The sequence below is a fragment of the Pseudophryne corroboree genome, chromosome 3, assembly GCF_028390025.1.
Source record: "Pseudophryne corroboree isolate aPseCor3 chromosome 3, aPseCor3.hap2, whole genome shotgun sequence".
In the NCBI taxonomy this organism is placed as follows: Eukaryota; Metazoa; Chordata; class Amphibia; order Anura; family Myobatrachidae; genus Pseudophryne; species Pseudophryne corroboree.
This window is the reverse complement of record NC_086446.1, coordinates 16,317,271-16,329,446: the sequence shown is the minus strand read 5'-3', so window position 1 is coordinate 16,329,446 and position 12,176 is coordinate 16,317,271. Positions and strand designations below refer to the sequence as shown.

General features: G+C 45.5%; 2 protein-coding genes across 3 annotated transcripts in view; one reads left to right on the top strand and one right to left on the bottom strand.

Annotated features, from left to right (window-relative positions):
• The window catches only part of LOC135057022 (zinc finger protein 585A-like), a 71,649-nt gene extending 60,195 nt beyond the window's left edge, over window positions 1-11,454 (bottom strand). Inside the window, exons 1-6 of the mRNA XM_063962885.1 lie at window positions 11,320-11,454; window positions 9,836-9,984; window positions 8,866-9,057; window positions 8,269-8,347; window positions 8,053-8,150; window positions 7,385-7,928 (exon numbers count right to left, since the gene is read on the bottom strand). Of these exons, the coding sequence (XP_063818955.1) occupies window positions 7,385-7,928; window positions 8,053-8,150; window positions 8,269-8,347; window positions 8,866-9,057; window positions 9,836-9,913 (991 nt within the window). The 5' untranslated portion in view covers window positions 9,914-9,984; window positions 11,320-11,454. The remainder of the gene's footprint in view (window positions 1-7,384; window positions 7,929-8,052; window positions 8,151-8,268; window positions 8,348-8,865; window positions 9,058-9,835; window positions 9,985-11,319) is intronic.
• A 269-nt stretch (window positions 11,455-11,723) lies between these two features.
• Window positions 11,724-12,176, top strand: part of LOC135056976 (zinc finger protein 271-like) — a 79,143-nt gene continuing 78,690 nt past the window's right edge. For both annotated transcript variants that reach the window (XM_063962791.1, XM_063962790.1), the window contains exon 1: window positions 11,724-11,792. The gene's annotated coding sequence lies outside the window, so the exon portion shown is untranslated. The remainder of the gene's footprint in view (window positions 11,793-12,176) is intronic.

Genomic DNA, 12,176 nt, shown 5'->3' with positions numbered 1-12,176 from the left:
CCCACTTAATATAGGGACAATGGGCTGGAGAATATAACTGGATAATTCTGGTACAATACAATTCACTTGAAGCTAAACTTAGTTGAGGAACCATTTGACCTCGAAATCTTTATTCAGGCCACCCGGAATTAGGGTTTTCAATGAGTATATATATTGCATTTCGGTTTTTGCTAGAATTGCAGCTGCATTGTTACATCTCCAACTCCCCTTTATTTGCTTTAATGCTCCAAATACTTTTAGCTGTTTGATATCCCGGCCATGGATGTTCCTAAAATGGGATGAAAGCGCATGTGTTTCAACCCCATTTTTTATATTGCGTAAGTGCTCTGAAAATCTTGTTTTTAAATTTCTACTAGTTCTGCCGATGTAAAATAAATCACAGCTACACCCCAAATAGTATATCACATTCTTTGAGGTGCAAGTTATGAATTCATTAATTTTATTAATTTGCCCATTTATTTCAATTTCTGTACATTTCGCTGTACCTTTAATTTCTTTGCACATACAGCAAATCCCACACCTGAAAAAACCTTTTGACAGAGTGCGAGTGTTTGCTTTTGGAGGTGACATTGCACTTTTGACCAGTTTATCTTTGATGTTCTTGGCTTTCCGGTAAATGAATTTGGGTCTCTCCGGCAATAATTTTTCTAATAAAGGGTCACCCTTTAAGATAGTCCAGTGGTTCCTAAATATCCTTTCTATCTGTTTATGTTGAATATTGTAGTTTGTGATAAATGCCAAAGAAAAGTTCTTATCTCCATCCGATACCGATGTTTTCCTTGATGGAAGTAATAAATCCTTTCTTTCAATATTTTCACATTTAGTGACAGCTTTTTCAATATTCTTATCACTGTACCCACTGTTCTTAAATCTCTTAACCATTGCATCGGCTTGTTCTCTATAGATCTCATTATCCGTGCAATTCCTCTTAAGTCTTTGTAACTGACTATGAGGTATGGACTCCAACCAGTTGACATGATGGCAACTGTTGGTATGGATATATGTTCCCGAATCAGTTGGTTTTATATGATTACGGGTTTTAAGTTGTCCATCTTCCACATAGATATTTAAGTCCAGGAAATTTACACTGCTGTTGCTAATTTCATCATGTCAACTGGTTGGAGTCCATACCTCATAGTCAGTTACAAAGACTTAAGAGGAATTGCACGGATAATGAGATCTATAGAGAACAAGCCGATGCAATGGTTAAGAGATTTAAGAACAGTGGGTACAGTGATAAGAATATTGAAAAAGCTGTCACTAAATGTGAAAATATTGAAAGAAAGGATTTATTACTTCCATCAAGGAAAACATCGGTATCGGATGGAGATAAGAACTTTTCTTTGGCATTTATCACAAACTACAATATTCAACATAAACAGATAGAAAGGATATTTAGGAACCACTGGACTATCTTAAAGGGTGACCCTTTATTAGAAAAATTATTGCCGGAGAGACCCAAATTCATTTACCGGAAAGCCAAGAACATCAAAGATAAACTGGTCAAAAGTGCAATGTCACCTCCAAAAGCAAACACTCGCACTCTGTCAAAAGGTTTTTTCAGGTGTGGGATTTGCTGTATGTGCAAAGAAATTAAAGGTACAGCGAAATGTACAGAAATTGAAATAAATGGGCAAATTAATAAAATTAATGAATTCATAACTTGCACCTCAAAGAATGTGATATACTATTTGGGGTGTAGCTGTGATTTATTTTACATCGGCAGAACTAGTAGAAATTTAAAAACAAGATTTTCAGAGCACTTACGCAATATAAAAAATGGGGTTGAAACACATGCGCTTTCATCCCATTTTAGGAACATCCATGGCCGGGATATCAAACAGCTAAAAGTATTTGGAGCATTAAAGCAAATAAAGGGGAGTTGGAGATGTAACAATGCAGCTGCAATTCTAGCAAAAACCGAAATGCAATATATATACTCATTGAAAACCCTAATTCCGGGTGGCCTGAATAAAGATTTCGAGGTCAAATGGTTCCTCAACTAAGTTTAGCTTCAAGTGAATTGTATTGTACCAGAATTATCCAGTTATATTCTCCAGCCCATTGTCCCTATATTAAGTGGGGGGATGTGAACTGTAGGTATGGTAATTTCCTATTAAGAATATTTGATTATTGTATATAACTATTGCTATGAAATAAAAGGCAAATTCCCGTTTTTTCCAGGAAGCAATATGGCGCTGTAGATATTTCCGCCCCTGTATAATGATAGGATGACAGTCCATTAAAGTTTCTCTTGGACTTTTAAAAATGGCGATTGCGGGACTTCCGGGCATGCAGCATCATGTGATCGGACACTCCGTTTGACGGGACTGAAACCACACTAATGCGGAAAGCCGCGATCACGTGACTAATCGATCACGTGTCAGGAAGTGACGCGATTGCGGACGGACCAGATTCCATCGCCTGGCGGTGTGGAACCTTTGTATGAGCATAGGCGGAAGTTGTTCCTGTTCACACAGGGCACTTCCGGTCATCGATATTTTATGTTTTATGTCTATAAATCGTTTTATATGACTCGTTTTTTAGTTAATTATGAATTAAAGAGATGCTGTTTAGAATAGTGTTTGGATGTTAGATTAGGAGATGACAATGGAATGAATGTAAAAAATCGTGTTTACTGTAAGTGAGAGTGGCTCCTCCCAGTAATTAGGAACATATGGTTCTGAGGGTATAAATAGCTGGGAAAGGAGACCACCAGGATATGCCTTGACAAAGATCAGCGGAACTGATCGAAACGCGTTGGATGAGGGTGAGGAGCTGTGGCGAACATACCGGAAGAGGAAAGGACGAGGTGCTGACCACTGAGGCTGATTGTTCCTGGGACTGCTGTAACATCTGCACAGCTTTTTTATAAGCACTTCAAAATTCCCAAATCTGGTAGGAAGCCACCCTCACATATTATTGGATGTAAAAGTGGACAAGTGTCATCTATGTGACTGAAGCACACTGTTTAATTGAAAACCATTTTAGCATTAAAAATTTTGCATTTTTTATACACATGTGTGGATCATATTTTTTTCAGATTTGAATATAAGGATCCATATTGCATTTTTATCTAATGAAGAGATTTATGTGATGGTATTACACTAGATTGTGTTTTATTTTCTCTTGCATGGTTGTTCATATGGGACCTCTGGAATAATATCACTTATCATTAGTTACACTAAATCCTAAAGTGAAGGAGGTGGGATAGAAAGAGAGGAAGAAAAATACACCAACTCCTTCAGATAAGTAGAGGTTTTTCCCCTTTTTCACGAATTTGCATAGTGGGAGAGCGCAGTGGATAGGAGATCCAATTTTCTTTTAGTATTTGGGTAACGTGTCTGGGGTGAGGGTAGCACCCCTTTTTTGGATCACCATCCGCTTGCTGCTAATTAAGCGCTTGTCTGTACAGGTGTTCTTTTTTGACTGGTTTACATGGGCGACCGCCGTGATGTTGTCTGACTGAATCAGCACCGGCTGGTTTTGAAGCAGGGGTCTTGCCTGACTTAGGGCATTGTAAATGGCCCTTAGTTCCAGAATATTTTAATGTGTAGGGAAGCCTCCTGACTCGACCATTGTCCTTGGAGGTTTCTTCCCTGCGTGACTGCCCCCCAACCCCGGAGGCTTGCATCCGTGGTCACCAGGACCCAGTCCTATATGCCGAATCTGCGGCCCTCGAGAAGATGAGCACTCTGCAGCCACCACAGCAGAGACACCCTGGCCCTCGGGGACAGGGTGATCAGCCGATGCATCTGAAGATGCGATCCGGACCACTTGTCTAACAGATCCCACTGAAAGATCCTTGCATGGAACCTGCCGAATGGAATTGCTTCGTAAGAAGCTAACATCTTTCCCAGGACTCGAGTGCAGTGATGCACCGACACCTGTTTTGGTTTCAGGAGGTCTCTGACCAGAGATGACAACTCCTTGGCCTTCTCCTCCGGGAGAAACACCTTCTTCTGTTCTGTGTCCAGAATCATAACCAGGAACAGCAGACGCGTCGTGGGAACCAGCTGCGACTTTGGAATATTCAGAATCCAGCCGTGCTGTTGTAGCACTTCCTGAGATAGTGCTACTCCGACCAACAACTGCTCCCTGGACCTCGCCTTTATAAGGAGATCGTCCAAGTACGGGATAATTATAACTCCCTTCTTTCGAAGGAGTATCATCATTTCGGCCATTACCTTGGTAAATACCCTCGGTGCCGTGGACAGACCAAACGGCAACGTCTGGAATTGGTAATGGCAGTCTTGTACCGCAAAACGGAGGTACACCTGGTGAGGTGGGTAGATGGGGACATGCAGGTAAGCATCCTTGATGTCCAGTGATACCATGTAATCCCCTTCTTCCAGGCTTGCAATAACCGCCCTGAGCGATTCCATTTTGAACTTGAACCTTCTTATATAAGTGTTCAAGGATTTCAAATTTAAAATAGGTCTCACCGAACCGTCTGGTTTCGGTACCACAAACATTGTGGAATAGTAACCCCGTCCCTGTTGAAGGAGGGGAACTTTTATTATCACCTGCTGGAGGTACAGCTTGTGAATTGCTGCCAGCACTACCTCCCTGTCCGGGGGAGTAGCTGGCAAGGCTGATTTGAGGTAACGGCGAGGGGGAGACGTCTCGAATTCCAGCTTGTATCCCTGAGATACCACTTGTAGAACCCAGGGATCCACCTGTGAGCGAACCCACCGGTCGCTGAAGTTCCGGAGACGGGCCCCCACCGCACCTGGCTCCACCAGTGGATTTCTGTTCTTGGGAACTGGCTGTATGGTGCAGCTTTTTCCCTCTACCCCTGCCTCTGGGCAGAAAGGACGCGCCTTTAACCCGCTTGCCTTTCTGGGGCCGAAAGGACTGTACCTGATAATACGGTGCTTTCTTTGGCTGTGAGGGAACCTGGGGTAAAAATGTCGACTTCCCAGCTGTCGCTGTGGAAACGAGGTCCGAGAGACCATCCCCAAACAATTCCTCAACCTCGTAAGGCAAAACCTCCATATGCCTTTTAGAATCCGCATCACCTGTCCACTGCCGAGTCCATAATACTCTACTGGCAGAAATGGACATTGCATTTATTCTAGATGCCAGCCGGCAAATATCCCTCTGTGCATCTCTCATGTATAAGACTACGTCTTTAATATGCTCTATGGTTATCAATATAGTGTCCCTGTCAAGGGAATCAATGTTATCAGACAGGGAATCAGACCACGCTGCTGCAGCACTGCACATCCATGCTGAAGCAATAGCAGGTCTCAGTATAGTACCTGAGTGTGTATATACAGACTTCAGGATAGCCTCCTGCTTTCTATCCGCAGGCTCCTTTAAGGCGGCCGTATCCTGAGACGGTAGTGCCACCTTTTTTGACAAGCGTGTGAGCGCTTTATCCACCCTCGGGGATGTCTCCCAACGTACCCTGTCCTCTGGCGGGAAAGGGTACGCCATTAGTAACTTTTTAGAAATCACTAGTTTTTTATCAGGGGAAGCCCACGCTTCTTCACACACTTCATTTAACTCATCTGAAGGGGGAAAAACCACTGGTTGCTTTTTCTCCCCAAACATAATACCCTTTTTACCTGGGTTAATGTCAGAAATGTGCAACACATTTTTCATTGCCGTAATCATGCAACGGATGGCCCTAGTGGAATGTACATTAGTCTCGTCGTCGTCGACACTGGAGTCAGACTCCGTGTCGACATCTGTGTCTGCCATCTGAGGTAGCGGGCGTTTTTGAGCCCCTGATGGCCTTTGAGACGCCTGGGCAGGCACTGGCTGAGAAGCCGGCTGTCCCACAGCTGATATGTCATCGAACCTTTTATGTAAGGAGTTGACACTGTCGGTTAATACCTTCCACATATCCATCCACTCAGGTGTCGACCCCGCAGGGGGTGACACCACATTTATCGGCACCTGCTCCGCCTCCACATAAGCCTCCTCATCAAACATGTCGACACAGCCGTACCGACACACCGCACACACACAGGGAATGCTCTGACTGAGGACAGGACCCCACAAAGTCCTTTGGGGAGACAGAGAGAGAGTATGCCAGCACACACCACAGCGCTATATAAACAGGGATTTACACTACACAAAGTGATTTTCCCTATAGCAGCTATAATACACAGTTTTGCGCCTAAATTTAGTGCCCCCCCTCTCTTTTTTACCCTATTGAGCCTGGAAACTGCAGGGGAGAGCCTGGGGAGCGTCCTTCCAGCGGAGCTGTGAAGAGGAAATGGCGCCAGTGTGCTGAGGGAGATAGCCCCGCCCCTTTTTCGGCGGGCTTCTCCCGCTCTTATATTAATATTATGGCAGGGGATTTTTACACATATATAGTTTATTAGACTATATTATGTGTTTTTTTGCCATTTAAGGTACTCTAATTGCAGCCCAGGGCGCCCTCCCCCAGCGCCCTGCACCCATCAGTGACCGGAGTATGTGGTGTGCATAGGGAGCAATGGCGCACAGCTGCAGTGCTGTGCACTACCTTAATGAAGACCGGAGTCTTCAGCTGCCGATTTCCAGGACGTTCTTCTTGCTTCTGGCTCTGCAAGGGGGACGGCGGCGAGGCTCCAGGACCGGACGACCGAGGCTGGGCCTGTGTTCGATCCCTCTGGAACTAATGGTGTCCAGTAGCCTAGAAGCCCAAGCTAGCTGCAAGCAGGTAGGTTCGCTTCTCTCCCCTAAGTCCCTCGTAGCAGTGAGTCTGTTGCCAGCAGATCTCACTGAAAATAAAAAACCTAACAAATACTTTCTTTACTAGAAGCTCAGGAGAGCCCCTAGTGTGCAACCAGCTCGAGCCGGGCACAGATTCTAACTGAGGTCTGGAGGAGGGGCATAGAGGGAGGAGCCAGTGCACATCAGTAGTCCTAATTCTTTCTTAGAGTGCCCAGTCTCCTGCGGAGCCCGTCTATTCCCCATGGTCCTTACGGAGTTCCCAGCATCCACTAGGACGTCAGAGAAATATATATATAAAAATAAATCTATCTATCTATCTATCTATCTATCTATCTATCTATCTATCTATCTATCTATCTATCTATAATAATATATTATAGTACATAGCATGGCTGCTGGTGACACACAGTGACATGATGTGAAGGGGAGAGCAGGAGTATAATAGGGGCTGATGTCTCCTGATGTATGAGATACACCAGAGAGTGTGGGAAGGAGACTGGTCAGATCTCTGGGCTGGTAACACACAGTGACATGATGTGAAGGGGAGAGCAGGAGTATAATAGGGGCTGATGGCTCCTGACTACCCCACTGGGAAAATATACTTCTCTCATTAGTTTGTACGGACAGAGGAGGGTGTAGGATAAGAGATTGCTGTAGTGACTGAGGAAGGAGAATATGTGACTCTTATCTGTAATAAGTGTTTATTACTCACCTGTGCTGATATCTGTAGGAATTTTATCCTCCTTACACTGCTGATCACCCCTCACATACGTCTCTTCTTCTCCCTCCGTATCTACTACCTTCATATCAGTCATATACATCTCTTCTTCTCCCTCCGTATCTACTGCCTTCATATCAGTCACATACGTCTCTTCTTCTCCCTCTATATCTTCTGCCTTCATATCAGTCACATACGTCTCTTCTTCTCCCTCTATACCTTCTGCCTTCATATCAGTCACATACGTCTCTTCTTCTCTCTCTATATCTTCTGCCTTCATATCAGTCACATACGTCTCTTCTTCTCTCTCTATATCTTCTGCCTTCATATCAGTCACATACGTCTGTTCTTCTCCCTCTATATCTTCTGCCTTCATATCAGTCACATACGTCTCTTCTTCTCTCTCTATATCTTCTGCCTTCATATCAGTCACATACGTCTCTTCTTCTCCCTCCGTATCGACTGCCTTCATATCAGTCACATACGTCTCTTCTTCTCCCTCTGTATCTCTTGTTTTAATATCAGACAGGTGTTCTAACTAAAAAAAAAACCCCCACTATAATGACATTTGCATACAGTCAGATAAAATGTAGGTGAAACAGTATAATACCACAACACCTTATACAGGGTGCATGTAAATCGTACGTATTCCTCCCACCTACCTGATCCTCCTGTGGGGTCCTGTGATTCTCCTCTGTACAATCCTGGGAATATAGAGGATGGGGACATCTCTCTGGGGTATCTCTGTTACTGGGCCCATCTGTAGGAGACACACAGTGACTGAGTACAGTGTATATATGTGATTATCAGATGATGTGTGTATATAGAGGCCCCCATACCTGCTCTCCCCTGTACAATACATGACAGTCTCCTCTTACCCAGTGATGTGAGGGTCCGGTGATTCTCCATCATCACGTCCTTGTACAGACCCCTGTGTTCCTCTATATACTCCCCCTCCTGCATGGAGACATAGACAGTGACATCCTGACACCTTACATAAACCTGACACACAGCAATACAGTCGTCACCCAGACACGTCCCCTGGTGTTACTGTATAATGTCCCATTCCCAGCAGTCACCTCTCCAGTCATCATCCAAACACGTCCCCTGGTGTTACTGTATAATGCCCCATTCCCAGCAGTCACCTTTCCAGTCATCACCCAGTCACATCACCTGGTGTTACTGTATAATGTCCCATTCCCAGCAGTCACCTCTCCAGTCATCATCCAGACACATCCCCTGGTGTTACTGCAAAATGTCCCATTCCCAGCAGTCACCTCTCCAGTCATCACCCAGACACGAACCCTGGTGTTACTGTATAATGCCCCATTCCCAGCAGTCACCTCTCCAGTTATCACCCAGACACGTCCCCTGGTGTTACTGTATAATGCTCCATTCCCAGCAGTCACCTCTCCAGTCATCACCCATACACATCCCCTGGTGTTACTGTATAATGCCCCATTCCCAGCAGTCACCTCTCCAGTCAGCAGCTGAATGATCTTGTTGGCGAGTTCCAGGATTTTCTGGTCATTGTGTCTCTCATGTTTCAGTGAGTGAGGTTGAGGCACCGTGATGGGGCTCTGGGTCCTGCTCAGTCCCCCTGACACGCGGAGACGGCTGCTGGGTGTCTCATACTCACCGGATGTCTTCCTCACTACTGTGTAATCCTGTGTATTGGGGAAGACACCAACTATGAATACATATACTCCCAGATCCCCTCACCTCCCCAGTCATGTCCATGTATTATTACTATAGATATAAGTGATGTCAGTGTGACGTTCCCAGATCCCCTCACCTCCCCAGTCATGTCATTGTATTATTACTACAGATATGTGACGTCACTGTGATACTCCAAGAAACCCTCACCTCCCCAGTCATGTCCCTTTATTATTACTATAGATATAAGTGATGTCACTGTGACACTCCCAGATCCCCTCACCTCTTCAGTCATGTCCCTGTATTATTACTATAGATATAAGTGACGTCACTGTGACACTCCCAGATCCCCTCCCTAGTCATGTCCCTGTATTATTACTATAGATATAAATGATGTCACTGTGACTCTCCCAGATCCCCTCACCTCCCCAGTCATATCCCTGTATTATTACTATAGATATAAGTGATGTCACTGTGACACTCCCAGACTTCCTCGCCACCCCAGTCATGTCCCTGTATTATTACTATAGATATAAGAGACGTCACTGTGATGCTCCCAGATCCCCTCACCTACCTAGTCATGTCCCTGTATTATTACTATAGATATAAGTGAGGTCACTGTGACACTCCCAGATCCCCTCACCTCCCCAGTCATGTCCCTGTATTATTACTATAGGTATAAATGATGTCACTGTGACACTCCCAGATCCTCTCACCTCCCCAGTCATGTCCCTGTATTATTACTATAGGTATAACTGATGTCACTGTGACACTCCCAGATCCTATCACCTCTCCAGTCAGCAGGTAGATGATCTCCAGGGTGATATTTATTATCCTCTCAGTCCTGTGACTTCCGTCCATGTCCATGCTTTGTGATAGATGAGAATACAGAACGTGTGACGTGTAATAAAGACTCTGGTTCCTCACAGCTGGAGAGTCTGGGAATAAATGTAATAGATATAACACACACATGACAGAGAAAACATGTAACACAGATACATGACACTCCGTGACCACGCCCCCACAGCCAGAGATCCCTGGTCAGCATCTGTCAGAGGTTCCTGTGACACATAAGGCTCCTCAGAGTCACACAGCGCTGTACTGTATAATGTTACCCCAATGCTCCTCCCATGGCCGGGGTCTTATTCCTCCCAGACACGTACTTGGTGCCAGTTGCTGCACAGGAATCAGTTACAGACACATGAATTAGGGAGGATTTGTGACTGTACCCAGGTCAGACAGATAGGGGGGAGGTGAGGGGAGGGGATTCGGATGGTAGGGTGGCAGTCAATAGGGCGACCACTATTGGTCGACATGGGAAAAAGGTTGACACAGGAAAAGTTCGACTTCACATTTTTATAGTTTATTTTTATCTTTTTCATACTTTCCGATCCACGTGGACTATGATTGGGAATAGTAACCTGGGAAGCGCAGCGAGCCATGCAAGGGGATGCGGTGCAATAATTGGGGTCCTGGTGATGTTACGGAGAAAATGACACCAAACACATTTTAATGTATGCCGACCTTTTCACGTGTTGACCTGTCCCGCGTCCGCCTTTTCCACATGTCGACCAATACCGGTCAACCCATTGTCCTTATCGAGGGCGACCCTTTGATTCATAACCAGGGGTAATTACACAGGAGAGCAGAAGGGGTGTAGATGTGGGGAGAGGGGAACAAAAGTAGGAAATCTGGGTGTACAGCGGAGGTTGACCACTCATTACTGTTATTATTACTCTGCTGCTGTAGTAACAGGACACCACAGGCTTCTCCCCAGTATAATAATACTAACAGGACACCACAGGCTGCTCCCCTGTATAATAATATTAACAGGACACCACACGCTGCTTCTCCTGTATAATAATACGAACAGGACACCACAGGCTGCTCCTCCTGTATAATAATACGAACAGGACACCACAGGCTGCTCACCCCTGTATAATATTAACAGGACACCACAGGCTGCTCCACCTGTATAACAATAATAACAGGAAACCACAGGCTGCTCCCTCTGTATAATAATACTAACAGGACACCACAGGCTTCTCCGCCTGTATAATAATACTAACAGGACACCACAGGCTTCTCCCCCTGTATAATAATACTAATAGGACACCACAGGCTGCTCCCCCTGCATAACAATAATAACAGGACACTACAGGCTGCTCCTCCTGTATAAGAATAGTAACAGGATACTACAGGTCACTCCCCCTGTATAACAATACTAACAGGACACCACAGGCTGCTCCCCCTGTATAGTAAGACGCCATTACCTGATCACGACGGACACTCCTCCCCCTTATGTCGTAACTCCTCCCCCAGACGGAAAAGGTCCCTTAGCACCACTTGATTCTAGCATCTACCTCAACCCCGACGGACACTGGGTGGCTGCAGCAATGAAAAATCAATTCCTGTGTGTGGAACGCAAAGACCGGAAGTATGGTGGAACGCACAGGCAGAAGTAAGACATGATTGGCACAGGCTGCTTCCTGGAGACTGACCCCTCCCCTCCTACACCCCGACCATAGCAACCGCCCTCTGTAATGACTATTACTATACATGTCATCAGTGCAGGAGGCCAGCGGCCATTTTCTTGTAGACCAGTCCGTTACCAGCAATAGGTTCCTGGCCGTGTAGTGACGTCAGGAGCGGCGGCCATTTTCCCCTGGTCTGAGCTCCGCTTTCCTTCTATCATTCCCACGAGGCAGCAGGAGCAGAGAGCAGCCATTGCTGTGTCTGGCAGCAGGTAATGATATTATTATTATTATTCTATAGGCTGAGCAGCTCTGGTGTCAGGTTGCTGTACTACAGGGAGAGCAGCCTCTGGTGCCTTGTTATAGTGCAGCTGGAGCAGCCTCTGGTGCTGCATTATCACTGTACACAGGGTATGTATGTAATATGTGTGTATATAGGGGGTAGAGCGCCTGGAGATAATGGTTGGTGCCCCCCTACCAACAAGGTAGATGCTAGAATCAAGTGGGCTAAGGGACCTTTTCCGTAAGGGGGAGGAGTTACGACGCAAGGGGGAGGAGCTATGCCAGCGGGATAGTTCCTCTACTATCCACGCCACCAACTATTACCTTTAGTAATTAGGTGGTGAGCAGAGCGAAGCGAGCCCGCGAGGGTACTT